The sequence below is a fragment of the Colletotrichum tamarilloi genome, assembly GCF_030869305.1.
Source record: "Colletotrichum tamarilloi strain Tom-12 chromosome Unknown Scaffold_22.1, whole genome shotgun sequence".
In the NCBI taxonomy this organism is placed as follows: Eukaryota; Fungi; Ascomycota; class Sordariomycetes; order Glomerellales; family Glomerellaceae; genus Colletotrichum; species Colletotrichum tamarilloi.
In genome coordinates this window covers 388,814-416,545 of record NW_026849405.1, presented here as the reverse complement: position 1 = coordinate 416,545, position 27,732 = coordinate 388,814, and the positions used below count along the sequence as shown (strand labels likewise).

Genomic DNA, 27,732 nt, shown 5'->3' with positions numbered 1-27,732 from the left:
GCTTTTCCCCAAAGCCTGCAGAATGTCTTAACCTTCGGCCCCTTTCAGAGATAGCTAACACCCTCTGAGGCAACTGCGTCAGTACGGCTGAAGTGCAAGACAAGCACAAGCCACTCTTCGATGATGAGTCTTCCTGCGGCCGACAATATGAAATAGCGACGATTGCCCTCTCAGTACTTGAGGACGTTTAGCTTCCGTAGTGTAGGAAGTTTCTTTCTAGCTCTTTTCTAGTCTATCCGTAAGTGACGTGCTGCGCAAGGGACCAGGGGTGGGTTCACGCGTTGCAACATTGGAAAGCACGCGTGCAGACTTGCAGTCGACTTTGACCGGGCCCAGAAGCCCCCTTTTTGTAGCACATCTGCCGACCTCGGCCTTCGCCGTAGATACCTTAGCGTACTTTCTCTGAAGAAGCAAGCATCTTCCAGGCAAGACAGGGCTGGCGGCACGAGGACGCTAGCCAGGCAGGCTGTCCGAAGCTGAACACACCGAGCACACTGTGGTTTGCTGTGATCACAGGCGTTCGGCAATAGGTAGGCAGACCAAATGTATGGAATACTTGTACTACGGGGTATTTGGCACATTGTTGGTCTCCAGCCAGACAAGGTCCGATCGAGATAGCATACCATCCTCGGCCTTCCATGGATGTTGCGTCCAATATCCCAGCCCTGTGGTGTTCCTTGGGCTCTGAGGACCCAGCATGTAGCCCTTGTCATTTTACAAGTCCGCGCCTGGAAGAACTTTATTTTGGGAAGGCCTGGACGAATTCGTGCAAAGCGATTTCAAACCCGCATCCCACTATCTACTTTTGTGGCGAACACTGCGCGCATGACTTACGTATCTCGAAGAAGCATGAAAAGTATTGAATTTGTAGCAAGTTAAAGTACTCAGAATCCAGGGAGCCGCATTGGCATCTTGTGGGAATTGCCCAGAAGGGACAAAATTGCTATCCTCCTTAGGTGACGACGTGTGCGGAAAGAAATTTACACCAAAAGTAAAGTATCGCAACTTGCCAAGCCTTCTTCCGGGCTCTTGTCGAGTTTCGCCGTAGGAATGTTCACTAATACGGGTAACGGATGATTTTCTCCTCAACATACCAGGCAGCTTGCCTCGGGGCCAGTGACACTGTCTTTCTCTCGGAGCTTCCAAGGTCATTTGGATTCTCGAGATCAGGCAGTTCAAGGTGGCTGAATGATGCCTGTTCATCGGTGATGATGACCTTGAAAACGTCTTCCATGTAGAATTCTGGATTATCGACCTCGTCCTGTAGAAGGTCCGGAACTGCGATGCCGGTACGGTACGTGAAATGGCCTCCAATATCCACAGCCACACTGGCCGCGCTGCCTTCTGGGTACGTTTGCGAGATCCCGTAGGCAGAATCAAGGTCAAGGATGGTGACATAGAGCACCTTTTGATCCTTGTTCGTGAAAGTGATTTCCCAAGCTGATACAACACCTTCTTGACTGATCTCATCAGATACATCTTCGAAGTTGAGATGATACTTCGGTTCGACTTTCCGGACACTCCCAGCCTTGGGCTTCAGCTTCATAGTCGCATGGTACATCGAAATATGCTGGAGCAGATATACTAGTTTCCGCGGGCCAGATCCGTTGGCATTGATGGACGGGATGTGTGGGAGAAGCCCATAATCCTTGTGTTGGATTTCAAAGGTTGTGTTTTGGCCAACAGAGACAACGTAGTCTGGAATCGTGCTGTTGTCTTTCGGGGGGTATGTCCAACTCAGGGGAGCGAGGGCGTTGGCTTCAATAACTGAGGCGGTTTTGATGGCCTCGAGTATCGGACTATTGGGATCTTGAATATCGACGTAGACCGTAGCAGCGTGTGCTCTTCGTGACATCCGAGCAAGCCATCCTGGCCTGACCTTCCCCAAGCTCCCAATGTTACCCTTGGGCAACTTCCCCTTGACTAAGCCCGCGACGGAGCTGAACTCAAACGCCTTTGTAACCTCAACTTCAGCTACCGGATCTGAATCTGGGAGAATGAGCCCCATAGAAGTTTGGGACGGATCGTAGATGAAGAAACGATCCCCAATGTTGATGCCTGAAGCATTCCCATCTCTGAAGGAAACAGATTCCTTATTGACTTTAACTACGTTCGTCGACATGTTGAACACCCTGTCATTGATACGGCCGGTCCCGAAGACAGTTTTGTTGCCATCGCCCATGTGCATGGGCTGTTGGTCCCATGTTGTCCTGGTTTCCTTTAGGATCGCTTGCAGTTTACCCATGAGCTGATTGTATGTAATTGGGAGCCGGTTGTGAGTCATGGGTTCTTCTGAGCTCCTAAGTGCCTCCAAAGACTTGACGAAGTGATAAGTCAATACCCCGCTGGAAAGGCCACCAAGATCATCATACGATGTCTCACGGGCCACTTCATGCGGTTGACAAGCCGCTATGATATTGTAATTGCCGCGCGTGTTGAACCAGGTATTTTCGACAAGTACGGTCTTCCTTTCTCCCGTACCTCGTTCTCCTGAGCCAGTTGCGTCATTGGCGAGAGCCAGCTCCGAATCATCATTGAAACATCGAACACCGTCCGCAGGTCCACTACTACGCGTCGCGCCGCCCGAATGACAACAGTCCAGAACCGCAAACACGACTAATTGTTTCTCGCTGAGTGCGTCGAGCGCTCTGCCGAATTCGACGTCACTGATACGGCCGTTCAGTGTACAAATATACTCGTCCCATGCGTTTTCGCCCTTTTCGGCGCTGAATTTCGTTTTCTGGCGGCTTCCATGGCCGGAGTAGTGGATATAAACAAAATCTCCAGGCTTGGATTCATTGGAGATTTTGTCCAAAGCGTCGAGAACATTATTCTTTGTAGGAAGAGTATCGGGGTCAAGCTTGGGTGCAGTCCATTCCGGGAGAGGCGAGATCAACTTCGTAATATTGGCAGAGGGCACGCGGATGTAGTCTTCGAGGGCCTTCTGGGTCATATCAATGTCCCTAACGCAGCCATGAAGGTTGTCTTTGTAGTTCTTTGTCTTGTAGTCATCAACGCCGACCAGCAAAGCACGAATAGTTGAGGTGTTTGATGCCATTGTACTAGACGGGTGGAGCGAAATTATTTATCAAGTCGAGGAGTGTGAGAATGCAGATGAGTGATCGTTCGGTACGGTTTGGTTTTGAGAACAAATTCCTTCCCAATACCTTCGAGACCTTGGAACATCTTTATACTTTGGATTCAGCACTTAGATGGCGTATCAGAGCTACGATCTTTCAACAAGCTGGAAATCTCAAGAGGTGATACTTCCTCCTACGTTGCGACACACAGAATAGCCAAGACCCGGTTTCATCAAATCGGCATCCTGTTCTGGAGGTCTTTCGAGCTACACCGCTTCATTAAGCATTTCTATTGGATAGGGAACGCTCGAAATCCCTCTCTCTCTCTCTCTCTCTCTCTTTCAAGATCCTCAGCTTTACCATCTCGCCTTTGAGCATAACCTTCATCAACCTCGGTAGCATTGGATGATGAACGGCCAAAAGCGAGTTCTATTCCTGAAGCAGCCAGGCTGCAAAACGACTCTCGGCGGTAAATCAGCTAATCTGATCTGAATCCACACGAACTTGGCAAGCTCGGACGTATATGGTGTTGACTGAGCTGTGACTGAGACATGAGTGCGAGCAGCGAACATCTTCCCGAAACGAAACTAGCAAATGCGGGGGGATTTGTTTCCGATCTCTTGACTCACTTTACAAGATACGTGAGTCCAACGGCTATCTCTCATCCCAATCAGATGTCAAAGTAGAGGGCCCAGAGTCAAGTGAGCATTCCCGTTTGCAGTTCGCTGACTCGAGTCACAAGATCCGAGGGACGGACCGATGCCGTCGGGCCGCTAAAAACGCCAGGATTCAACTGCTAAGAGGATCATTGGGGAAAGAGGAATGATGATCAAACATCTCAGAAAGAGAGACAGTGGGCTCGCAAAGTGACAGACGTGTTTGAGATCATGAAGAAGATCAACCGTTCTATGAAAGCAGTCTAAACACTAGGCTGGTGCTAGCTAGTGAGGGGAGATGTTGGTGATGCCCCTTCCCGTCTTCTCCCCTTCCGTTCTCTGAGGTCGCTGGCGGGATAACCTATGGGCAATGTCCCTTCCATTTTAGTTTCTGACAGATATACCCTGTCTCATGTATTGACGAATGTGATTGTATGGCGATTATAAGACTCTGCGGACGTTTTCTTCCGCGTATAGACGCCGTTTGCGGTTCGATATTGGTCAAATACTCTAGCGAATCCCTCTGCCAAGCAAGACCGCAACACATGTGACGAGCAGGCCTACTCGATGTGGAATTCTTCTTGCGAGCATAGTCACGACGACTTTCTCATACAAATCAGATACATCATGAGGTAAGGTAGCTCCAGCGGGCATTCATCAAGCCCCGCTGAAATGTGCACAGTGCCGCGAAACCTCAGTTGTACCTTCCGAGTAGCCTGCTTTCCGTCATCGCGGAAGGTCCATTGCCATCACTGTAGACTAGGTCTCTATGACAACGTGAGATCCCCGGTTCATGTTGCTCTCCGGCATTACATGTACAAACTGCCTCAACAGAGTTAGGATACTACACGAGCTTGATCTCCTCCTCATCCTTGAAGAGATCCATGCCCCCTTTATGTGCAAACATCACAAAGATTCCAACCCTCACATACGATCCAGGCTCTTCCGCCGGATGGAACACAAGGCCATATCCAGTACGCTTGTGCATCGGATCCGCGCAGTATCGGCACGTTTCAATACTCTCGTAACCGTCAGGAAATGACATGCCGCCAACTTCCGCATCACTCGGCACCCAATCATCAAAGTCTTCGTCGTCACAATTCGCCAAAAACTTCAGGTTTTTCCAGTTCACTGTTGCCGAGCAGCAGCTCGATACCAATAATAATCGCATACTCTTCGGCGCTTGTACCAAGGTTTCGTTGACGTTCCAATCGAGCATGCAAGTTCCGATGCCGCCTGAAAACTGACCGTACAATGGGCGACAGTCACTGTGGGGCTTTAGCTCCCTTCTGACGTCTGAAGGGAACAGGCATACTCTACCTTTTAATCGAAGGAAGCCTCCAGTAAGAGCCCCAAAGACATTGCTCCCTCGGAGATCCATGCGGTAGTCTAGCAGCGCAAAGTCGGGCCTGTTATGGCGAGGCATTATCTTAGAAGAATATGAGCGCACCCAATTTCCTTTCACCACCTCATCAGCATCTATGCTGATTTGTCTTCCAATCAAGTCCTCCTGGTACTCTTTTTGTGAAGCCCAGCTCCATGATGGCGCGATGTACGGATCTGCGTGCTGCAAGCTGTGCACAACTGAGGCTAATTCATCAGCTGGTGGTCGTGGCATGTACCAAAGCAGCTGGATATGTAGATCGTCTTTCCACAAGCCTGCCAGATATGTGTCGCCCGTAAGTGTTGCGAATGCCTGAGCGATACCGGCAAGTCCGGGGAGTATGTCCTCGGGATATGTCCAGGCTCTTTCCGAGACCCTGTGAACAGCACGCCAATTGCCGTACACACCCATCTTGGTAGTCGCTGAGCGCTCCGGCTGCTTGGAAGGCTTTCCAAAAGCTCTCCTTATCATGACTTGTAGTTCACCATAGATCCTATTAGAGTCGATGTATCCGTTCTCGGACGTTAATTGGATTTCGCAGATAAAATGGCCCATGTTGGGCCCAAACAGGATCATGCGGGGTGAAAGAATACTCTCTTGAAAGGTCCAGCCCCTTCGATCCCAAGCGGATCGCTCAAGATCTTTATGAACTACTGGTGTTTTGCTTACCAACTCCTCCAATATGCCTGCGTCGATGTTTGTCGATGAAAGAATAAGTCTGTAGGTACCTCTGATATGTTCATGGCGTGATGATTGAAATTCAACTTCAAGACCCTGCGGTCGTGGTCCGAGATAGCCTTCAAGACAAGACTGTGAAGAGAGAGGGCAGATAGTCACATAACAAGAATGGTAGGTCTGTCCCACCATTTGACTCTCTCGGTCCCAGTCTACATTGTCTTCTTGAATGATACACAAAGCGTCAACCCAGAGGTAGAATATACCGAGCGCCCTGCAGACCTTGATGGTGTCCCGTATGACGGGACTTAAGGAGTCAAGAGGGATCCCTTGACAATGGGTCAAAATGGTGTCTTTTGTGGTTTTTGTCTGCTTGAGAGCGTCTTCTTTGGATCCCCAGCAATAGCTCAGTGTCGCATAGTCGAGAGCATCGATCCTACCAGATTCGAGCATGTTTTCAACGATGACAAGTCGAGGTGCGTCATCCTCATTCTGACCGACATGTATCAGTCTGGTGGGTAAGAATGGCACCTCTGGCTTTCCAAGGCCACAGTGATAGTCGCATTGTCGGAGCTGTGTTTGGAGCCATTCAACACTGGCCGGGTCCAATGGTCCGGGGGCGGGCTTCGCATGCACCCTCAGCCATCGGAGCAAATCACCTTTCACGTGGAGTTCAGAGTCCAGTCAAAGCAAAAATTGTTGAAGAACTTACGGTCGCTAGACTCGATGTCAAAATAAAGATTTGCAATTCGGTGTAGCTTGTCAAGATTGTTGGTCGTTCTTTTGACCGCATAGACAACGCATCTCCAGAAGGCCAAGCCAGGATCTGTGTCGATGATCTCGAGCTCATATCCCTTCCCGCCAAACAGATATCCCGCACCGATACGAATGTCGCCAACGTGACATATTTCCTGTCGTAGGAGCTCTTCCCGAAGAAAACCACACATACGGCATCCATTAGTAGCGGATTCAGCCATCAGGGGCAAGTCGGGTAGTGTGTCTTTCCAATAAAAAGTGGGTCTCAAGAATATTGTATCGCTCTGCGCTTCCGAATGCCGCAGGGTAGGCTCATCGTCACTGTTCGTGCCCTCGTAGAACTTGTCGTCGCTGTCGTCGAACACTATACAGTCCCAGCACATGTCACAGAGGCTACCGTTTATCGAGGAGTAAGATCCTTCAGACTCTTCGGAATCCATGTTAGGCTGCTTGAATTTGAAATGCTCCAGTACCTGGTCAGCCATTAGTCCACTTTGGACGGAAATGAAACTGGCAGTGGACTCACCAGAAACACGCTTGCAATCAGACTGGGAGGTGGATGCTGATGGAGAGTGTAGCTCGTTGAATGATTTCGGGCGAAGGGGTGGGAGGTGCTTATGTACCTATCCTTGAGGAGCCCTCGTGGTTCCAACTGCAGGCAGGCTGAGTGGTGATAGGCCGCCTGCTGAATGTATGAAGAAGTACGTACTCGGATGTTACTGCCACATTGTGCAGGATGGGTTGGCTGTTCGATAAGCCGTTGAAAAGAGTCAACATAAATTTGGGAGAAATGAGGCAGTAGGCATTCGTGAGAAAAAGACATTACGATTCATCACTACGAAAACCCAACCGTCATAATCCATAATCATCACCACCCCTCTGGCCCTCCCCTAAACCAACGTGAAATTCCCACTCGTCCCCTCGAAAGCCGAGATGCTCCCAATCAACGGCTTCGAGTCACCATAATACTTGATGCGATACGTCCCCGGGCCAGCCCCGTCACTCGTCCCAGTCTCCCAACTAATCACAACCTCGCTATACCCGAGCAAGAAATTCGTTCTCGTCCAAGTGTAAACAAGGAACCAATCCGCGTCGGTCCTGATCTGCACCCATTTCCCGCTCTGCAGCTGTTCGACCGCGGCGTACGTCCCCTCAAGCCTGAGGTTATTCCGCGGGTTCGCTGCTTGAAACGTGGCGTTGACTACCGCGCCGCGAGTATACGACGCCGATGGCTGCCCGATGGCCTGTCCGAAGGAGCGGCCTGCTGGCGCACCATCTACGACAACGCCAGTAATGAAGGAGAGGGAGTTGGCTCGGTTGTCTGGAGGCGAAGGGCCTGCTGCGGGTGTGGATGTGGAAGAGGGGGAGAGGTAGGCGATGTTGGAGACGGTGAGGTTGATGTAAGCCGGAAGAGTATTGGGTCCGAACAGGGTGGATGCGCCCTCATAGCGTTGGATGGCGTACTCTTCGGGGGTCGCGATGTAGTGCTGGAAACTGTCAGTGACTATCAAGAGAAAGAAGCTCGCAAAACTTACGGCATAGGTATTGGCGGGACCACCGAGGACGACAACAGGATCATTAGGAAGAATACTCTTCGCAGCCTCCTTGACGGCAGCCTTCCATCTCCGCCCACTCATTGTCGTAGCTTCACCAGGCGCAACGACGATGACCAGCTGTCCAACACGCAGCATCTGAATGTCTACAATATTGGGGCTCCAAGCATACGGGGTGCTCATTTCACCAACGTCCAGTAGCACAGGTTTTGGCTGTTGGCAAGCAGCTTGCTCAGCACTGGGTGTCCTGAGAAGACCGGAGACGACTGCCCAAAGAGGGTTGGCATCGGGAGTGCCAGAATCAGCCTGGGTGAAGTCGAAGGCGCCCGGGCCGTCTGAGGTTCCCGCGGCGAAGGAGTAGCCAAGTGCGGCGGGGCATGTCTGGCCGACGGTACCGTCTGCGAGGGGAAACTTGAAGTACGACATGTCTTGGAAGAAGTGGAAGGACTTGACGCTGGTGCCGATGACAGGAGTAGAAGTTGTAGCAAGGGCGTTCTGACAAGGAGGATTGATCAGCTATGTTAGATCCCACACCAGGACTACAACTTACATAGACAGACTTGGCACCGGCATACTGACGACGTCCAATCTCGTAACAGCTCGAAATACCCAAGTCCAACTTCTGGAACGCGGGACCTCTACCGTGGCACGACTGGCTCTTGCCGTCGGCACAGGTGCTGTTCTCCAGACTACACTGCTGGCCGGAACCGTCATCGCAGTAGGCGCCGAGTACATTGGGCGTGGTATCACCCACATTCGCCTGGCTGAAGCCGGCTACGAAGCCTGGTGCGGCGCTCGCGTCACTCGCGAGGTCCTTCTCGAGAAGATACGCCGCGACACCCTTGTTGTCGCCCGCTACGTGCGTGCTATTCTGCAAGATCGACGTGCCGTGGGTTGGGTACCAGGTGAGGACGCCCATGTTCTTGCCATCAGAGGCGCGCTGGAAGCGGAGGAGGGTCAGGGTTGTGTCGGTGGTAGCGCTGTACTTGGCCCTCTCTGCCGCGGGGTTGTTGAGGTAGGCATATAAGCTGCGGTTGATGGCGCCGTCAGTGACTTCGGTGGTTCCGACGTCGAGATATCCCTAGGAGTGTTAGTCAATTGGCAAGTCTCTCGAAGATGACCACCATACCTCTTGTAGAGACTCGTGCGCCCTCTTGATGGAGAGAACTGCACCGTCAACAATAGCCTGATAGCTCTGCTTGTCGAAACCCAAGCTAGTGACCTGCGGCAGGAGGTAGTTGAACCAAGCTCCTGGGCCAGCGTGGCTATGAGTACCGGTCACGGCAACGTTGTTCTTGTTATACACGGAGTATCCCGAACCAAGAGCTGCAACACCCTCGAGGATGCCCTTGCGAACGGCCGTGTCACCACTCTGAGTATCTAGCACAAGATAGACGAAGCGATCGCTCGGCTTGCTCACATCCCCGACAATGAAAGCACGGCTGTAGATCCGCTGTCTCAAGCCGGTTCCAACCTGGCTCAGATCAGCGTACCCTGCAAAGCCAACCTCGACGACAGGGCCGGTGATGTCAGCCTTGCCAACACCAAGGAGGTACTTGTCGCCCGCCGCGGCACGCGTCTTGGGTTTGGCATGCCACTCTCCTTCGGCATTGCGTTCAAACTTGAGGGTGGCACCTTGTCGAGTGCCTAGCTGGGAGAGACTGATGGTGACGAGCAGCACGAACGAAATCAAGGCAAAGACGGCGAAGAACGAGCGTCTGGGCATCTCAAGGCCAGCACGAGAGTGACGAGGCATCATGGGCAATCAGTCTATGAACTCAAGCTTCCAAGCTCGAGAACTGCGGGCAAACATGGCGTGTCACCCGCTCTTTTATGGCCTGCCTCGACGAGCTCGTGGCTCATGGACATCGTCTTCCCCTCCATGTTCTTTGGAGCTCCTGTGAGCTAGCCGAGCTTCTGACTAACAAACAGGACGGGTACCTGGCCATCATAATGCCGGTCCTACGGGAAGGGGAAAGTATGCCGATAGTTCGGACGCGATGATTTGCCCGTGTCTCCTGAAGGGCTGCGCAACGTTGATTAGCTGGCAGGTGGTATTCCCAAGTGAGGAGGCCAGGGGGGCATCGACACTCGATTCTCGATGGAAAATCAGGGCAGAGCAGCGAGCTAGAGAGACCGGAGAGGGCAAGAGAAGGCCCGAGGGGGCCAGTGAAGGAAGCGAGGCACGCGAGGTAGCAAGCGGTCAACTCTCGCGTCTCTGAGAAAAGTGACGAGCCAGTCTGAGAGATGAGCATTCGCCCTTGCCAGATGCAATCTTGCGTCACATGGCGCCCGGTGATGTCGGTATCTGATTGGATTTGGAGATTGTGGTGTGGTTGCCATCAGGATGCGGGGAGTTGCAATTTGGGGTCAGTTGCTATCGCCATTGGGCAGGCCAGTGCTAGCTTTTTGGAGTTCTGGAGGGCGATGACCGCGAGGGAGGGCGTATTCCCCTCGGCAGGGTGGGCTCCGATTTGATGCTGAGAGGGAGGATGAGAAGCGCGAGCTAGGTTGTCGGGGGTGTTCGCAGATGCTTCGCTCGAACAAGCGCCCAGCTCGTGGCAAACAACAGGACTAAGCACCCGCCTCCAAGACATTTCCCCAGCTTTGTTTGGCACTTGTCAATGCTTTGGGCTTGGTTGTTGAATTCAGCCTCAGGGTATGCTGAAATTGGGATGATAAGGCAGCCTTGATATCGAGATGAATCAGAAGCGAGGGATGACTTGGCAGTCCAATATTGCTGCTAACCGCGTCATGATATTGTAGATAGACTGATAGACATGGGAGTCAGATATCCATTTGCTATGCGTATTCTTCAAGGGACCGATAACAACTCACATGTCGGGCGGCACTCGAGACCCGTTCCAGCAGGCCATTGCTGTAACCTCCCTCGATAACCTGGCAAAAGGCCCTGTCACCGTTCCCATTCAGGCGATCATGTGCCGGGCGGGACAAGGAAAGGACGGACGGACGTTGGGTTTGACGGTTCGGATCCGATAAGTCTAGCGACCGTTGCTGCTAGCAGTCTCTAGTGTGTCTAGTGCAGGTCGAAATGTGTGACTGCCCATCTCCCCTCCCTTAGACATCCGTCCCTTGTTGAAAGCGTGAGGTGTGTGGTGGGTGCCAAGGTCCATCCTGTGCAGTGTGCAGTGTGTTGTTGTCGTGTTTAACGTGCCGGTATCTTTGGCCGGGTTGGGGGGGTCCCGGTCTCATGCACCTTTGAAAGGTGGAGACGTACCTAAAGTACCCACGATCACCTGAAGCCTAGGGCCCTTGCCGTGTGCCCAAGGGAGCAAAAAGCGGATTCATTCCCTCGACTGCCGCACCGAGAGACGCCGATAAACTTGCAGCACTTCCATGTACTCGGCCTTCCGAATTACCTTGCTCCAAGGTGTGCGAATGCAGAGAGAGTACTTACTCCATACTGATTCTCCATCCAATTCGGCCCATCTCATCCCTTACCATATGATGCATCTCTCTTCGAGTCCTTGCCCTCACCCCAGCGTCTCCTCTTAAACACTGCCCAGTCCCATCCATAGTCTTTCCATATGGTCCTGAAAAACACCATCAACGTCAGTGTCGTCTTCAAAACACCAGACATCGTATGCTTTCCTTTCAACTTCTCATTAAACCGTCTGGTTATCTCGATGCTCGATGACTTGAGCAGAGCGTAGTAACAACACGTCCTATTGAAAGAGGAAAGTCGCCTGTGCCCTCCATGACGGAGTGACATACCCCTCGTTGCAACCCTCACGGAGACAGCTGACTGGAATGGGGCAAAGCTCCAGGATGTCCTCCATCCCCCCGCTGCAGCTCACCGTCACCCACGAACAAACTCCAGATAACCTATCAGTATTGTATGCAACGAAAAATCGTCGATATTGATTCTACATAATGGCAGGCCCTTTAGCCCGCATATTATAGAGAAAGAGAAAGTTTTCCATCGCAACTTTTTGAGCCGACTTGTATATATCCCCAAACCACACCGTCCGTCTCCTTGTTCTGTCCCATTCCGTGACAGTCCGCGCGAGAGTTCAATCTCAGTCAGATGCGACGTCCCGTCTCTGCTCATGCAAAACCCGCTGGTTCCATCCTTTTCCAGCCGTAAGTCTCGTTGCTTCCCTTGCAAAGTAACGCCAGTCCAAGACATACGTCCTCCCCAATAGTGACGCCGAGCCCTTTGCCCTATCCATAGAAAGTACAACAATATAAAGGAAATAAGATGCATCTACTAAGTATGTAAATAAGGGGAGATACCGCCTCTGAATATACCACAACACATACACCTCCCTCAGCACCCATCTTCTTCACACTCGCTCATACTACCATAGCCCGTGTCGGTCTCCATACCGACAACACTTTTAGTGATGCTGAGGCAGCGGTCCACCATTTTGTGACGGACGTCCTGCTCGAGACCACACTTTTCGCCAGGAGCGCTGCCGATCCAGATACGGAGACTGCCGGCGACGCGCTCAAGAGACGTGCTGAAGTTGTCAGAAGACGACTGTTGTGCGTATAGTTCTTCCATAAGCTTGAAGAGAGCGGTGCATCCAAGGAGAGACATGTTGGCGGTAGCGCTGGGGCGGGCGATCTTCTCGATAATTCCGAATCCCTTTTGTGATGGGGTGGCGGCCAGCTTGGCACGTTGAAGGTGGGCAATAGCCATAGCACAGTCGAGCGCCATCTGGACATCGGGCGATTGGGCGGTAGACGAAGAGTCGATGATGGCGGCAATCTTGCTGAGGGACTTTTGTTCGCTGGTCGGCTTGATGTTCTGGAGAGCGGCGGCAATATTGGCTCCTCGCTTCTCGTCAACAAGCACGGCGCGGGCCACAAGAGCGCGTGCCTGCACACCGGAGCCGATAGGAGATGTCTTGAGGGCGGTGGTCAAGCAGGTTGACACTACCCTCGGGGCATCACCATCATCCTTGCTTGCCTCGAGACTGGTGATCAAGGCACGCTGAATGGTCTGGCTCGACCACCAGGCAGCAACAGCATCCAGTGGGGATCGTACAGCCTGGTCGTCAACAACGGTGTCCATTCCGTCGTTGTGCTCGGTAACTCCCTCGGTAGTCGACAAGTTCCACGCCAGGTTGTAGGCTCGCTGGACAACGCTGTTGTTGAGCACGTCGTCGCATTCTTGCTCGATGAGGGCAGCCAGGTGCTCGGGGAGATCATCATCGACCTGCTCAGAGTTACGGCGCAGCTGCGAAAGAACACGGTTCTGGTTTCTCGCCTCGTTCCAGAGGGAGCGGGCGACCTTCTTGGCAACGATATTGTGAAGTCCCTTGGCACCAAGATCCCAAAGAAGGACACGGACGTGAAGAGCCTTGAGCATCAGTCGGGAAGGGGTATCGGGAAGAGTGCCTGATGCCAGGAGGGTAAGGGTTAGTCGGCTCTTGTTGATCTCAACATCGCCTCCTGCAAGCTGGGCATCCAACGCAATTGACCAAGCCTTGACACGAGCAGCCTCCTGCTCTTCAGTGAGACCGGTGAGCATTTGGTAGCCGTGGACACCGATAGCGTTGCGCATGCTCAACTTCATCGTCTTCATGATTAGAGCGGCAGCTTCGAGGAAGAAGTTGTGCTGAGGAACCCAGACGGTCTGAATTGCAGTCAACCAAGCTTGGCGACGGACGTGAATTGGGGATGCAACGGAACCAGCGGCCTGGAGCGACTCCCGAAGACGTTGCGCCTTCTTTGGCTTCCCCTCAGATGGAACGAAGAGCGAGGGCACAAAGACCCACAAGCAAGTGCCAAGGAAAAACAAAAGTTTCAGATGCGAGATGATCTGGGCAGGAGAGATGTAGTAGCCGCCAATGTGCATGTGAGAAGTCGATCCGAGATAGCTGAGCAGCTGGATGGGCAGGGCGAAGAGACCGCGGCCTTCGGGCGTGTCGTTGCTCTGCTCGTTCTCTCGCACAGCCTCGACAATCATAAGGCCGGCCAGCGAGCCGACCATCAGCTTGCCGAAGTACTGACTGCTGTTGCCCCATCGTCCTTGTTGCTGCATCTGTTGCTGCTGCTGCTGTTGCTGGATCTGTTGTTGTCGCATGACGTTGGGGTTTCCGCGGTAGTTTTGCTGTGGCATGGGGTAAGGTTGGCCGGCCGCCATTTGAGCAGAAATGATACGCTTCATGTCGTCAGGCACAGGAATCATGCCCTGTGCAGACTCGCCACGCGGCGTTCCGATAGGGGTGCTCATGTACTGATCCTGGGGGTACTGCATAGGAGTCGGCGGTTGCTGGAGAGGGCTCATGGCACCATTCATCGCGCCAGCCATGAAAAGCTTCTCAAAGGCGGCGATTCTGTTCTGCATGGCATGGTTTTCGTCGCAGAGACGGTTATTCCTCTTCTCCAAATGGCGAATGTACTCGGTGGCCTTGCTCAAAACCTGCGATTGTCAGTTACTTGTCTTGTCAGAACGCTTCATCCTGACGACTTACTGTAGCCTTGTTGAGCTTGTGGGCTGGCGTCAAGCCGTGAAGTTCCTCGCGATCTTCGGTGGTGTCTTCTCCCCTGGCACTCTTGGACATGATCCTCAGACTAGGAACGCTATCTCGAAGCGCGGCAATCTTGTCGTTGAGATTGGTGCGATACCTCTTCTCAATCATGTTATGGGCCGTCTTCTTGATAGGCTGGCCGTCCTCATCCTCCTCCTCATCGTCGTCGACATCAGCCGAAGACTTGCGCTTCCTGCTGGCCTTGCTGGAGTCGTGGGCATCGGGAGACGACAGTCCTGCTGCCTTGTGATCGCTGGTGGCGGATCCGGGGCTCGGCTCGCTCTTGGGAGATTGATACTGCAGATGGGCGGGCATGGCGATATTTCTGAGCTTTTCCTGTTGGGCGGGAGTCAGGGTACTCAGGGTCTCTTGCGGGAGGGTGTGTGGTTGGCCTCCTCGATGGGATTGCTGGTTGTTGGGGGCGGGAGGGGGAGCGGCATAGAAGCCAGCCTGGGCGAGAGTTGAGTGATCAAGACCGGAGGTGACGGCGGGAGGGCCGTGTTGATGGTGTTGGTTATTCGGAGAGAAATCCCACGGAGCGGCAGTCTGGAAGAGAGGAGTGGCGCCAGCGGCGGTGGTGACGGCAGCGATGTTGTAGGTGTCGTACGGGGGTGTGTCTTGAAAGGACCAATTGTTTGCGTCGTAGTAGACCTGATTGTCGTTGGCGATGCTGGATCCAGTTCGGTCAGATTTGACGTTCTGGCCGTCCGAGTCGTCGAGGAACGACGGGGGCACGCCGAGGTTCGAGTCGTCGAGGCCAAATAAGGCGTTGGGATCCTGGTCCGCCATGTTGCAGAGCGGTCAAAATATGCACTTATGGGCTGATGCTCAATTCATCGAAGTCGGGACGGGCCTGGGATTCTTTGGGTGCGCTCGGCGCTGGGAATGGGGGCCAGGTCCCGGAATCTAGAGCGGGACTCGATGTGAGTGGCCGGCGAGCAGCGACGGGAGCGGTGGACGAGGCCGCAGGGGCCAGAGATTGGTCGTGTCTTTTGGGTGAGGGAGTGAGGTATCGGGAATGCGAGAGCAATTGACGGCAATCAGCGGCGTGGTGCTGAGCGGGAAGAATGTCTGGTCGTACGACTGTCGGCAGAAGGCGATGGACAGATGGGGATGGAGGAGTGGTGTCAGCCGGGAGGCAGAACGGAGAGACCCAGAGGGAAAACAAGCGAGAGGGTCGAAGTCGTATGACGCTGGTCTGGTTTTGCGGCGCCTTATTTTTCCTCTCACGGATGCGACGCAGCGAATTGACGGGACTTGCTGGGGGTGGGCCACTGCTCTCAGGGCCAGACTGCAGGTCGAGCGTCGAGGGAGGGACGAGAAAGAGGGGCGGGGATGTCAAGTTGTGTGTGTCGGGGGACTCTGTGGTTGCTTGATGTTCCTTTCCGATGCATGCACATTCAACGTGCAGTGCAGAGAGATTATTCTGGAGTCGTACTTTTTCTTGGTCTGTACGGATATCCTGACGAAGAATTCGAGATGCTCAATTGCGGTTTGGCAGTGCCAGTCAATGGGTGGAGGGCAGGCAATCGGGAATCGAAATCGAAATCGAAATCGGGTGGGAGGGTCGAAGGAGAGCGAAAGAGGGAAGCAGAGAAGGGGAGAGGGAAGGGAACGGGGGAGCATCGTACGATTATCTAGAAACTACGCCTGATATGAGCCCAGAGACCGCAGGAGCCCAGACCACCACCCGTCCCTGCCCGTCCTTGCCAATGATCCATCTCGTCAGGTACGTATTTGCACCAAGTACTCCGTACCTTGGTGCTTTCCTCAGTTCCTACAGGCTGCCACCAATCAGCCGTGGATCGTACCTACCCTTAGACTCGACGCAGGAAGGACCAGTCCTAGGCACCTTCTACGACCCGTAGCTCGCCCGCTGTCCGTACCAACTCCTTCCCACATTTGGTTTGACCACCATCAAATATACCTACGTATGTACTGCCACCGCCGACTCGTCCCTGCTTCGCTGCCCTACAGACCCGGGATGCTGCTGCCAACAACTTCCTTACTGCCAGGTCTGCACCATCTGCTTCATGAGTTGTTAAGGAAAAGTCCTCCCAACTCTCGATACTGACGGATGCCGGCAATGATCCCGCCGGCTGGCAATTCGGGGAAGGTCCACTCGCACTTTGACAGCAGGTACGTATCCTCACACCTTGTTTAATATGAGACGATACCTTCCTCCCGTCTGCCCGCTCGCCCGCCCACCCTGACTCCCCTTCAGGTACCGACCGACCTTACCTCGGGCATCACTCAATACCTAGGTGCTCATCCAAGCGTGCCAGGCCAGGCCAGGCCAGGGAAGACAGATGAGCAAAGAACTCACACTCGCAAGTCTCACAGTCTCAATCGCAACGATGTGGGACGCCAAAAGTCTGGCAAAGGGCAGTTCTGAGTCTTGGATCAGCGCTGGGAGATGCCGGATGGGCCTGGTCATGGAGCCCCGGGGGACCAGGAACACCGCGCCGGCCGCCCTCTCTGACTCTCACAGTGACAAGCGTCTTTCACCCTCCTCTCTCACACAATCTCACTTGCTCGCTTGCTCACTCACCATAGGTACGCATCGCTCATCTTCTAGGTAGGCTTCCCCACTCTAGAAACGCCACTTACCGCCAAGCAACACTGCGCCGTGGCACGCGTAGAAACTGGCAAAAGGCATGGCGGACAAGTCAAGAGTGAGAGAAGTGTGTGAGAGTTCACCCTTCGGATGAGAGGGGGCCACCCGCGAGCCGGGAACGCCTTGGTAGCCCAACGCTTCCACATGCTATCTACGGTTACGGACCGAAACTATCGCTTGATACCGAATCTTGAACTCCTATGGAATTCCAATGCGGAGTTCGAATAGGTAGATAGGTACTGCAAGCGCTGCTCACAAATCCGACCCGTTTCCAGGCAAAAGTCTCATTGCTCATCGCTTCTTGCCTGAATCCGTACTCGTAGGGATCTCAAGTTGCTCAGCTCCTCCTCGTCACAAACACCAGCCAGCCAGGATCACCGCTCATACTCCAGCTCAGCTCGATGGGTGTCCCATGATGACGACGGGCATTTTTCTGCCCTAGCCTTTTTACGTCTCCACACTTTTCATTTGCGATGCCCCCGTTTCTCTTCGGTTGCTATTGATCTTTAAAGTATCCGTACCTCGACCCTCGATGAGCCAAGACTCACCGGCGCTCGCCGTAGCGCTGGGTCGCCGGATCACAAAAACCTGCAAGACACCTGAAGAAAGAAACGGAAAAGAAGACTTCGCCCCCCAGCGGCCCTCACTAGATTGAGACTCGAGAGAGACATCAGCCGTAAGCTAGTAGAGCTCGCTAGTTCCAATATCTCCGGTGCTGAAAGGCTGAAAGCAGCTGTGGCTTTTCCACTATCAATCACCTTGCTCACCGGTGGCGCCTCGGTCTCTGTCTCTCCTCGCTTTTTTTTTTCCCTTCTCTTGCGCTCTTTCAACTTTCCAGGTGTGTTTCTCGTGTCCGGATATGCCTCTTATCTCCCCCTCGCAAGCGCGCGCGCTCGTCACGGTCGTTTTGGTGCTTCATGCTTCTTTTCCAGACCAGGGCCGTGTCCTCGACTCGTGGACCGTGAGGTGTCTTCGCCCGTCTCTACCAATGTGCGTGTGTGCCTGTCTCTGCTGCTCACGCTCAGTGCCCACACTCAGTCCCCTACCCCGTCCATCACACACACAACACACCTTGCACACCTCGTCCTTCTGATTCTCATCCAGCGCCTCAGCGAGTGTCTCACAATGGAGCATGGCTGCGACTCGCCCTGCTTGAGCCTGCCACAACATCACCAAGAATGCAGAAAGGCCAAGCATCCCACCCACGCACCCCGCAAACACGCTTGACGGGTGCTTGACCTTGGCCTCTAACCATCCCTCCGGCCCGTTGGACCTCGTGCTTCAACGCCTTTAGCAACTCCCAAAGACCCAGCAAAACTGCTCAAAGTCTGAACAATATCTGGCCCCCTCACTGGTGACGTTGACAGCCATCAGTTAGCCTTTAGTGTGCCTACCATCTGCCCGCCCATCAACAGACTCTCTTTGGCTCCCTCATCTCTTACTGTGACTGAACCAATCGAGTACTACTTATTACCCCTCCCTCATCCGAGACACTAGAGACAATCCCTCAACCCTCCGTCTGGGCCATCTGAAACGCCTATTCGTCCTTGACACGCATGGCACGAACCCTGAATTGCATACTGCAGCATTGCAGAATGCGAGCGAAGAAGGAGGGCAGAAAATAAAAACTTAATCATTAAATACCTGGATGCTATCCGGGGATCGTCTCGTTCCAGAGAGGAGGGCATGACAGATCGTCTTCCCTCTGTCCTGCGCGTACTGACTCTTGTCATAAACTCTGATCATTGAACCGGAACCTCTCATCTTTCCCTTTCTTGCTATGTAAAATGGTATTTTGCGTATGTGCGATAGAAATCCGATGGAAGAAAACTAAGATCCAATTAGGAGACAACGCCAAGAAACGTCTCTCTCTTCCTCATCCTCTCTTCTCTCTCTGATTCCCCTCTCCTTCATCCCATTTCCAAAAAGGGGAAAAGAACATTTCATCATGACATTACCCTACGGTCGCCCGCCAGGCCCTGCTTTGCATTGTCCACAGTCTATATGGGTATTTTGCCCCCTGTCCGTACTCTCCTTTTCTAACTTCCCGGAAACCTGCCCAACAACCCTCTGTTTACCAGATGTCATCATCACTCCTGACCATCTCCAACGTTGGTGTCTTAGGCTCCAGCTTCTTCATCCTCTTCCGGTCAGCCTTGGTGATGAGGGACGGTGTCATGGGCACGCAGGGCGTGAAAGGCTGGTAAGGCGAGTACGGCACCGCCATGCCAGTAGCCGGCGTGCGTGCTCCCGACGGCGACAAAGGTCCCGTGCGCGTGAACACGGTCTGTTTGGTGGTCTGCGAAGCCAGCGACGGTGAGCTCAGAGCAGGCTCATACGCGCGCAGAGGCAGGGATCCGCCAGTGCGGACTGCCGAAGGGGCCTTGGACCGGAACCCGGCTCCTGGCAGGGGCGAGGCGGGGAGCTGGAACGAGGATCCTGGCTTCGGAGACGAGGGTAGGGTGGAGCTGAATCGGGCGCCCGGCTTCGGGGATTGCGGGAGCCCGATGAGCGGCGCGGTCGATCGCTCCGAGACGGCGGAGTTGGGGTCCATTTCGGAGGGCGCCGCAGACGGCTTGCGGACATGACCGATGGGGATCTGGCCGCCGATCCGCTCGTCGATGCTCTGGGTGCTCTCCGGGGAGTGGTCAGGGCTGACGGGTGATACCTGGCCGTTGTGCTGGTGTACTCCGTACGGCATCTGCATCTGGCTCATGGGCACCGGGGGAGGTGGGGGCGGTGCGTACTGCCGCGGCGGTATGGCGTTCATCTCTTGCGCCTCCTGTCTCGGGAAAGTTCCCGTCATGGGTGTCATGATGGGTGACGAAATGCTGATACCCCGGACGTTCTTGTCTTTCTTAGGAGAACGCAGCGCCGAGAAGATGGATGAAGCTCTCGACTGCTTCTTCTCTGGCTTCTCCTCTGCCAGGTTCAGGTTGCCTGGCTTGTGCTTTTCCTTCCTCAGGGACGACTTGCTAAAGCTGGCATTCGTCGGCGTTGGTAGCTGAGGGTTGGCCGAAAGTACCGGTGACCCTTCCAGCTTGATGCCCTGAAGTTTGGCCTCCTCCTGCTCCATCACGTACTTGTACATCTCCTCAAGTTGCGTTTGCGCCATTTTCTTATCTTTGGCGACGATTCTCTGGTCCACGGTAAAGTCTATTCCGGGCGCCTGAAGCGTCGACGTTGGTGTTGGGTTGACGTAAGGGGTCTGGGGAGTTGGATATTCCGGCGTCTGGTATTCCTCGGCACCGGGATACGAAAAGTTGCGGACGGGGCTCCGGGGAATGCTCCTGGGCGAACTCGGCACCTCAAGGGTGAGTTTCGGGGGTGACTTTGGATCGTCGAGCGGCTCTTCAAGTCCACCCTCAAAGTTCACCTCGTCGTCACCGGCAGTGAGGGCCTCACGACGTCTTTTCGATAATACTAGCAACAAACCGGCGACCAGCACCAATGATACTCCGTAGGAACCGACGATGGCGCCGATCTGGTAAGGGAGATATGCAGGGTCTCTGAGAGCGTTTGCAGATACAGGCGGTCCGTCCTCTGGTGATGGTGCGGGATCCCAATCAATGTTCAACGGGTTGTTGTTGCTGCGAGTCTCCAGGACAGACGGTGACGGGGCTGCAAGTGTGATGTGGCTGCTGCAAAAGAAGAAGTAAAGAACGAAGGTCAAGAAGTGAAGTCGAGGACACGAGTTAAGAAGGGCTTGGACGGGTTTCATGGTGAGGTGGTGAGGACACCGCAACTCTTTTTAAAAGTCAAATCCAGCTTTGATGATCTTACCTCCTGGAGGAGGGTCCGAAACACATTGTGATGGAGAAGTTACATGGAAAGGCACGGATATGCGGCGTACAAAGGGTATATAGCGGCTGGTGAAGTTCGGCAGTGCGTCGAGATTGGCGCTGACCGTGTGCTCTGGACTCTGACTTGCTGAACACCCAGGCACGACGCCTGCGAAGCGGTCGCACTCGCATGATGGCGACGATAAAATAGCGCCCAAAATGGCTCGTGGCTATTAATGTCGTCTGCAGAGGAGGCGGGAGCATCAAGGGCTTCCCGAGATGTGGTTGGACGGATCGACGTGATGGCAGGGGGCGTAAGCGCCGAGGATGGCTGCCGGGGGCATGATTGGATTGCTCCGTCACATCCAAGTTGATCCAACCCCGCGCCGTGCCACCCTTCATTGTCATTCAACAAGAACTCTGGCAACTCAATTCGTCCTCGCAGGGCAATAAACCATGTCCTGCCATGCCCTGCCATGGCCCCAAACTGGTTGACCACTGAGAGTCGGAATCACCGTGGTCTGTCGTGAACAGTGGTGAAAAAAGAGGAGCGGTTCCCAGGTCAGCTGTTCAGGTGGTTCCGCCTGTCGTCCTCGCTTCTCATCCTGTCTCTCACGTCTCTTCAGTCTCGACTGTCCAAGGGGACACATGCAAAGCGAATCCAGTCCCCCAAATCCAGGCCCAAGTCCCGGCAGCGGGAAGGCCATCCCTGCATTGGCCCCATCACTATCTCGTTCTGACCGCATGAGCTGCTGCAATAGGGCACAACGTTATTGCACTGGCCTTGCCCTCTGGAGCATCGCATCACAGGCGTCCTCGAATGGGATCTCTGCCCAAGTGTGACTTCACATTGCGGGCAGCATTAAAGCGTGATGATCGTAACTTCATCACCGTGATAGGACCGACGCTGTTCTTCTGCCATCGAGCGACATCGACCGATGGAACGTTGACTTTGTTTCTGCCCGTTCGTGCCGTTGAGTTGAGTTGCTCCTGTTTCTCATCCACGACGGAGGGGTAAACCTTGGGCGAGCACGGGTGAATGTCCGTTCGCTTTCGGCGGGTAGCGAACAACCCTTCGCGAGTCATCAAAGCAACAATGAAGAAAACAGACTTTGTCCGAGCGATGCTTATTCGCTTTGCCCAGTGGAGCGTTCCGTGGTCCCTTACACCCTTCCAGCCGGTCGTTGCCGGTCTGGCACGTCTGGGTGTGATGGAAACGGCGGGATGGGACTCTTGATCGAAGAAACAAAAGCCAGCTTGTCGAATCAGAGCCACGCATAATGGATTTGGCATAGACTCTAGAGGAAGGGGGACTGTGGTGTTCACCTCGCGGAGCTCAACCGATAAACCGTCGGCGAATGCATCCGGATCCGAGAGCAGTGCGACTGCACCGCCTATTGAAACTCGTCGATGATTGCCGCAATAGGGCTTCTTTCGCCTGGGCGCTTGAAGAGCATCGAAGCAACGGAAGAAGCCAAACTGAACCGTCGGGTCACCCAGTGGCTGGGTGGGATTTGTGGTTCATGTCTCAGTGGGTGACTTTGAATTCATGAGTTGAGTCGTAAGAACAAAGAAGCCATCAACGAGAGTTTAGCGGTCCGGTATGGGGAGTGTTCCCCTGCTGCTTCAGTGCGAGCTGCAGGTGGGTCGCGGAGGTTTGCGGATCTGCGGATGCACGTGCGTGGCGAGGTATCCTTGGCAGGGGCCTTTACCCACGTGAGCGGTCACCTGATGTCGTGCCGGGTACACAGGTACCGCGATGTTGAGTTGGGTGCTGGTGCCACAATCTGAGCCCTGAGACGCGACCCTCTTCATCGGGAGGCGGTAATCGAGCGGAGCATTCACTGTTGGACAGCATTCTGTATACCAATATTTGCAATTCACTTCCCTTTCCTGCCAATGATTGCCTTACGACAATGAACTCGTCAAGTTCGGCCCCAGGCCCGGCCGAATCCATCCTTGCGACGTTGAATCCAGCACAATGTCGCGCCGTCACGTCCAAAAATGCCACCGTCGCCATCCTGGCTGGCCCTGGAAGTGGCAAGACGCACACCTTGACATCTCGTGTCGTTTGGCTTGTGGACAATGTTGGATACGCGCCCACTGACATGATTGTCGCCACTTTCACGGTCAAGTCCGCACGGGAGATGAAGGAGCGCATCTGCAAGGCCCTTGGAGATGACCGCGGGAAGAAGATTGTTCTCGGCACATTTCACAGTATTGCTCGCCGCTACCTGGCTGCCTATGGCAAGCGTATAGGGCTTGATGAAAAGTTCGCCATTGCCGACGATGGAGACTCGAGAGCCGTCATCCAGAGGATTTGCAAACGATTACAGCTATCAGTCGATCCTCCTGCTGCAAGATCATGGATCAGCAAGAAGAAGGCTAGGGGTGACAATCAGGCACCAGTAAAGCGGAACGGTAAACCAGTACCCGAGAATCGCGACCTGGAAATATGCTTTCGCGAGTACCAAAGCCATCTCGAACGGTCGAATCTGCTGGACTACGACGATTTGTTGACTAAGTGTGTGGAGTTACTTCGAAAGCACCCTTCTTGCGTTGCCAACGTCCAGGCGGTACTCATTGACGAGTACCAAGACACCAATGGCATTCAGTACGAACTCATGAGGCTGTTTGCTCAGGCACGAGAACGAATAACCATTGTGGGAGATCCGGACCAGAGCATCTACGGCTGGCGTTCCGCCGAGATCAAGAATTTGTACCGTCTGCTAAAGGACTATCCCAAAGCGGACGAGATCTCTCTGGAGGAAAACTACCGCTCGTCCCAAGCAATCCTGGATGTCTCCTTGAAGGTTATCCAGCAAGACAAGAAGCGTTACCAAAAGGTCCTGTTACCTATCCACAACAAAGGCACACGACCAGTTCTCCGGAGACTAAAGTCTTCAGCCGTGGAAGCCGAATGGATTGTGTCTGAACTCAAGAGAGCCTTGCTAATGGCCGGCAAGATGCTGACCTTCGATGATGTGGCCATTCTCCTACGGTCGGCATCGCTTTCTAGGCACGTCGAATCCTCTCTAGGAAAAGCAGGCATTGCATATAAAATGGTTGGCGGATTCAAGTTCTACGACCGCGCTGAGGTCAAGGTGATTCTTGACTACCTGCGTGTCATTCACCAGCCCGACAACAATGATGCAGTGGCCCGCATCATCAATGTTCCCCGCCGCGGCGTTGGAGACACAACTATAAAGTCCCTTCTTGAGGAAGCCGAGAGCTCCAAGCTCAGTGTTTGGGTGGTGCTAAATAAGCATTGCCGGGGAGAGCGCCAAGCAAAGACGAATATCAAGAAGGCCATGGAGCAAAAGATTAGCGCAGAGCTTCTGAGACTGATTTCTGGGGTCAGAAGGAAGATTGAAGAGCCTCCAATCGGGAGTCCATACTACCACTTGGTCGACCTTATCCAGAATCTGCTTTCACAGCTCAACTTCCAGAGATACCTTCAGGAGAACTACCCGGAGGAGCATGAGACGCGATGGGCCAACGTTCAGGAATTCATCAGTCTGGCGGGCGATTTTATGCGAGACTTGAACGCCACGGCTGAGGAGGATCGTCTTCCAGTGATCGATGGAGTCCAGCAGGTGCAAGAAAATGACGCCTTGGGCCGTTTCTTGGCAAACGTCTCCTTAGCGTCGGATGCGCAGCAAAAGGGAGATGCGGAGAACAAGCCGACTGTAACCATCTCAACTATTCACGCAGCTAAGGGTCTTGAATGGCCCATCGTCTTTGTACCAGCAGTGTACAATGGATCCATTCCACACTCGAGGTCAGAGGATCTCGACGAGGAACGTCGGCTACTTTATGTGGCCATGACACGTGCGCAGACACTCCTCTACCTCAGTTGCCCAATGTACAGCTCGCAGAATGGAGGAAACGGTGGCGAGCGTACTGAGCTATCGCCTTTTATCCCATCAGAGATTCATCCGTATTTTAGGAAAACCGGTCCGTCCTTTGAGCCTGGGATCCTTCAGGAGATGGGGCGCATTCTTGGAAGAGAGAAAGTTGTGCCAACACAAGACAAGGTGTACAAGGAACTGCCGCCCATGGAACGGCCCGAGGACAACTTATGGCCCGAAGATCCGGAAGACTCTTTTGGCGAAAGGGGCGCGAGTGGGAGGAATATGCCCTGGGCACAGAGACGCCCTCGGGCACAGGCAACTTCAGCATCAGGAGAGGGCGATTCCCAGCCGATACCCACCTGGCACACTTCTACAACAATGGACAGTGCTTCCAACTTCACTCTGCCAGGCTTTACGACTGCAAGCGCGGCACGGGAGATGCTGGCTGCTGCAAGGGAGATGGCCGCATCCGCTCAGCAAAACGACTCTGGACCTCAAAAGTCCGCCGCGCCCAGAAAAGGAACGTCGAAGCGGCCGGCTGATCAGCGGAGTCTTCTGGGTTTCGTCAAGAGGACCAAATCCGATTTATCGCATACATCCTATCCCTCAACACATCGTCCAGCAGCTCCCGAGCCACGATCGATTGCTCAAGAGCTTCCAGAGTTGCCAGACTTGCACCAAGCGCAGCGCCCTGCGAATGCCATTGAGCCGGGCCTCAGCGGTCACCGACTCGGACAGGGGAGAATGCCCGCCAAACCAGTAAGACCAGCTTTCGAGGGCACCGCGGGGCCAAAGAAACACTATACAAACTTCTCGAGCTCCCCGCCTCGAGCGAAGTCTCCTGAAAAGGAGAATCAAGACATGAACGAGCCACCGCCGGTCCGGGAACGGCCGGCGAGCTGCTTACATACGACCACGACTACGAATGGCTTTGGGGGATTCAAGCGGCCGGCGGCGTTAAAGAAGGAAGGAGGCCTTGCACCGATAGACCGGCTGAGGAAGCCCTTCAAGCCGCTGACGATTAATAGATCATGAGGGTATGGTCGTGGCTTCTTGTTTGGACTTTTGCGGTGTTTACTGTGGGCACGGCGTTGCTCGGGTGTTGGCTGGGCATACCTCGTAGCATGATGATAGCAGAACTCTAGATATGTACATTGAACATTTTGGTTACATAAGTCCTTACCTCAGGTACTGGGCAAAAGTGATAGGCTCAATACAAGCCCAATAGGGAAAACCAAAGTCCCCGCGACATAAGACAGGACAATATTCCTCCGAGCTGACGGACACGTCTCCACTTTTCCCGGGTGCAGTCGGCTGGGGTGTGCCACCTTCACGCTTAGGCATGTCGTTTTACGCTGACTCCAGCGCATCCTTCGTAAATATGGCAGACGCTCGGGTCGTAAATAACGGCGGACTGAGAATATAAAATCTTCGAGCGCAACGCGATAGATGAAGATAGCATTGGTATTATCAGATACGCCATCATACATACATACGTAGCCTCCAAAGAGTAAACAAGATTTGATTCTCAATTTTTTTGGGATCAGGAATACGGTAACAACAAAGCCCAAAGTCATGTCAGCGTCTACAGTACGTATCGCAACAAGGACTCTCGTCCTCCCCGCAGGTCTTCGGGGCCGGCCGCTCCAGCGCGCAGCCTTCTCCACATCGCCGTCCTGGACTGCCGGCGGTACTGCGCAGGGCAAGAACAACAGCAGCAGCAACAACGTCAACGGTAACAGCAACAAAATAGGAGGAGAAGATCCAATTGAGATCCCGGCATTCAATCTTCGACACATTTCTTCTAGTCCTCGGGCGCGGTTTTGGTTGATCACGGGGTTTTGTGTGATTGCGAGCGTGGAGATGTATGGATGGTATAATTTTGGGCCAAAGATTTTGGGGTGGGAGGGGAAGGGGGAGGATGAGTGATGCTGCTGCTGCGAGCATGACTCTTATCCTGAGAGTGTTTTATTCGTACTCAAAGAGAAGTCTGAGGTCTAAAATCTCCACTACTACATAAATATTGCGATAGATGCCACAGTCTAAATTGAGGACAGCGCAACCATGTGGGCGCGATATTCTTCGGCTTTCTGAGGGTGGCTTCCGCGTTCTGCGAATGGCTTTTGATACATTGACTTGTTCAGATGTTCTGCCTTTTTGCATCGCAGTCGTGATACGGATGTCTTATCCTAACGGTAGTACTCATCTTCACCTATCGAGGATCATATGTTCCATCCGGACTATATAAGTGCAGGGCAAGACTCCACCGCAGGTGACAAGAGTAATTTAGGGCGATACGTCTGAATGTATGGTACTTTATTTCAAGAGAATGTTTAACCAGAATAGGCTTACTCACGATCTAAGCGGAAGCCTGCCACGAGAAATTGCCAATGAACCCCGCCACCCACTACGGTAAGCTTGGTCAGGTCATTAGATAAGAAGTTATACTGCTGATTGAATTTGTTAGATAGGTAGGTAATGTGAAGGGTGACCTTTGCTAAGAGCTTCTTTTCGAAGCTTGAGCTCGTCAGAATTTGCATCGAAGATAGGCACTCAACACGCCTGCCTGGACGATTGCATGGACATGCCAGTGAGGTTTCAGTTGCTGGTAATAAAGACCTTGACATATTGCTACCACGGATACTTGGTACACATGAGTTCAGTAGATGCTTGGAAGGTCAAGCGATGTGTGTGGTAAGTTTGGAGACACAACCAGTTCTAGAACCGAAGTCCCCGGGCCGAACCTCGAGCGGGACTGAGTTGAAGTATCCGGGTATCCGCAGGCCCCAGGTCCGGGGGAATCCCCGCGTGAGCCTCCGGAAAGGCAGCCGACCATGTGCCGCATTGGGCAGGTACCTGACTAAGAGATCCA

General features: G+C 53.6%; 14 protein-coding genes across 14 annotated transcripts; 3 read left to right on the top strand and 11 right to left on the bottom strand.

Annotated features, from left to right (window-relative positions):
* Positions 1-78: 78 nt before the first annotated feature.
* CTAM01_07334 (uncharacterized protein) lies at positions 79-290 on the bottom strand (the record flags this gene model as incomplete). Its single annotated transcript, XM_060523357.1, has 2 exons — positions 79-140; positions 248-290. The coding sequence occupies 2 exons, from the start codon at positions 288-290 to the stop codon at positions 79-81; spliced, it is 105 nt and encodes a 34-aa protein (XP_060382095.1).
* Positions 291-1,057: 767 nt separating this feature from the next.
* On the bottom strand, positions 1,058-3,058 carry CTAM01_07333 (uncharacterized protein; the record flags this gene model as incomplete). Its single annotated transcript, XM_060523356.1, has 1 exon — positions 1,058-3,058. One exon carries the CDS (start codon positions 3,056-3,058, stop codon positions 1,058-1,060), a length of 2,001 nt encoding a protein of 666 aa, XP_060382094.1.
* A 1,522-nt stretch (positions 3,059-4,580) lies between these two features.
* CTAM01_07332 (uncharacterized protein) lies at positions 4,581-5,675 on the bottom strand (the record flags this gene model as incomplete). Its single annotated transcript, XM_060523355.1, has 1 exon — positions 4,581-5,675. One exon carries the CDS (start codon positions 5,673-5,675, stop codon positions 4,581-4,583), a length of 1,095 nt encoding a protein of 364 aa, XP_060382093.1.
* A 782-nt stretch (positions 5,676-6,457) lies between these two features.
* On the bottom strand, positions 6,458-6,991 carry CTAM01_07331 (uncharacterized protein; the record flags this gene model as incomplete). The annotated part of the gene is made up of 1 exon (XM_060523354.1): positions 6,458-6,991. The coding sequence occupies one exon, from the start codon at positions 6,989-6,991 to the stop codon at positions 6,458-6,460; it is 534 nt and encodes a 177-aa protein (XP_060382092.1).
* A 450-nt stretch (positions 6,992-7,441) lies between these two features.
* Positions 7,442-9,860, bottom strand: CTAM01_07330 (neutral/alkaline non-lysosomal ceramidase; the record flags this gene model as incomplete). Its single annotated transcript, XM_060523353.1, has 4 exons — positions 7,442-8,038; positions 8,087-8,599; positions 8,655-9,185; positions 9,234-9,860. The coding sequence occupies 4 exons, from the start codon at positions 9,858-9,860 to the stop codon at positions 7,442-7,444; spliced, it is 2,268 nt and encodes a 755-aa protein (XP_060382091.1).
* A 2,535-nt stretch (positions 9,861-12,395) lies between these two features.
* On the bottom strand, positions 12,396-15,396 carry CTAM01_07329 (helix-loop-helix DNA-binding domain-containing protein; the record flags this gene model as incomplete). Its single annotated transcript, XM_060523352.1, has 2 exons — positions 12,396-14,498; positions 14,551-15,396. 2 exons carry the CDS (start codon positions 15,394-15,396, stop codon positions 12,396-12,398), a joined length of 2,949 nt encoding a protein of 982 aa, XP_060382090.1.
* A 25-nt stretch (positions 15,397-15,421) lies between these two features.
* On the bottom strand, positions 15,422-16,205 carry CTAM01_07328 (uncharacterized protein; the record flags this gene model as incomplete). Its single annotated transcript, XM_060523351.1, has 2 exons — positions 15,422-15,987; positions 16,046-16,205. Coding segments are annotated over 2 exons (726 nt in total), but the record flags the coding sequence as incomplete, so codon positions are not given.
* A 57-nt stretch (positions 16,206-16,262) lies between these two features.
* CTAM01_07327 (uncharacterized protein) lies at positions 16,263-16,475 on the top strand (the record flags this gene model as incomplete). The annotated part of the gene is made up of 1 exon (XM_060523350.1): positions 16,263-16,475. The coding sequence occupies one exon, from the start codon at positions 16,263-16,265 to the stop codon at positions 16,473-16,475; it is 213 nt and encodes a 70-aa protein (XP_060382088.1).
* A 1,608-nt stretch (positions 16,476-18,083) lies between these two features.
* On the top strand, positions 18,084-18,451 carry CTAM01_07326 (uncharacterized protein; the record flags this gene model as incomplete). Its single annotated transcript, XM_060523349.1, has 2 exons — positions 18,084-18,214; positions 18,337-18,451. The coding sequence occupies 2 exons, from the start codon at positions 18,084-18,086 to the stop codon at positions 18,449-18,451; spliced, it is 246 nt and encodes an 81-aa protein (XP_060382087.1).
* A 266-nt stretch (positions 18,452-18,717) lies between these two features.
* On the bottom strand, positions 18,718-18,861 carry CTAM01_07325 (uncharacterized protein; the record flags this gene model as incomplete). The annotated part of the gene is made up of 1 exon (XM_060523348.1): positions 18,718-18,861. One exon carries the CDS (start codon positions 18,859-18,861, stop codon positions 18,718-18,720), a length of 144 nt encoding a protein of 47 aa, XP_060382086.1.
* A 437-nt stretch (positions 18,862-19,298) lies between these two features.
* CTAM01_07324 (uncharacterized protein) lies at positions 19,299-20,945 on the bottom strand (the record flags this gene model as incomplete). Its single annotated transcript, XM_060523347.1, has 1 exon — positions 19,299-20,945. One exon carries the CDS (start codon positions 20,943-20,945, stop codon positions 19,299-19,301), a length of 1,647 nt encoding a protein of 548 aa, XP_060382085.1.
* Positions 20,946-21,810: 865 nt separating this feature from the next.
* Positions 21,811-22,821, bottom strand: CTAM01_07323 (uncharacterized protein; the record flags this gene model as incomplete). The annotated part of the gene is made up of 2 exons (XM_060523346.1): positions 21,811-22,509; positions 22,723-22,821. The coding sequence occupies 2 exons, from the start codon at positions 22,819-22,821 to the stop codon at positions 21,811-21,813; spliced, it is 798 nt and encodes a 265-aa protein (XP_060382084.1).
* A 101-nt stretch (positions 22,822-22,922) lies between these two features.
* CTAM01_07322 (UvrD/REP helicase) lies at positions 22,923-25,895 on the top strand (the record flags this gene model as incomplete). Its single annotated transcript, XM_060523345.1, has 1 exon — positions 22,923-25,895. The coding sequence occupies one exon, from the start codon at positions 22,923-22,925 to the stop codon at positions 25,893-25,895; it is 2,973 nt and encodes a 990-aa protein (XP_060382083.1).
* A 149-nt stretch (positions 25,896-26,044) lies between these two features.
* On the bottom strand, positions 26,045-26,659 carry CTAM01_07321 (uncharacterized protein; the record flags this gene model as incomplete). Its single annotated transcript, XM_060523344.1, has 1 exon — positions 26,045-26,659. The coding sequence occupies one exon, from the start codon at positions 26,657-26,659 to the stop codon at positions 26,045-26,047; it is 615 nt and encodes a 204-aa protein (XP_060382082.1).
* Between the last annotated feature and the right edge of the window lie 1,073 nt (positions 26,660-27,732).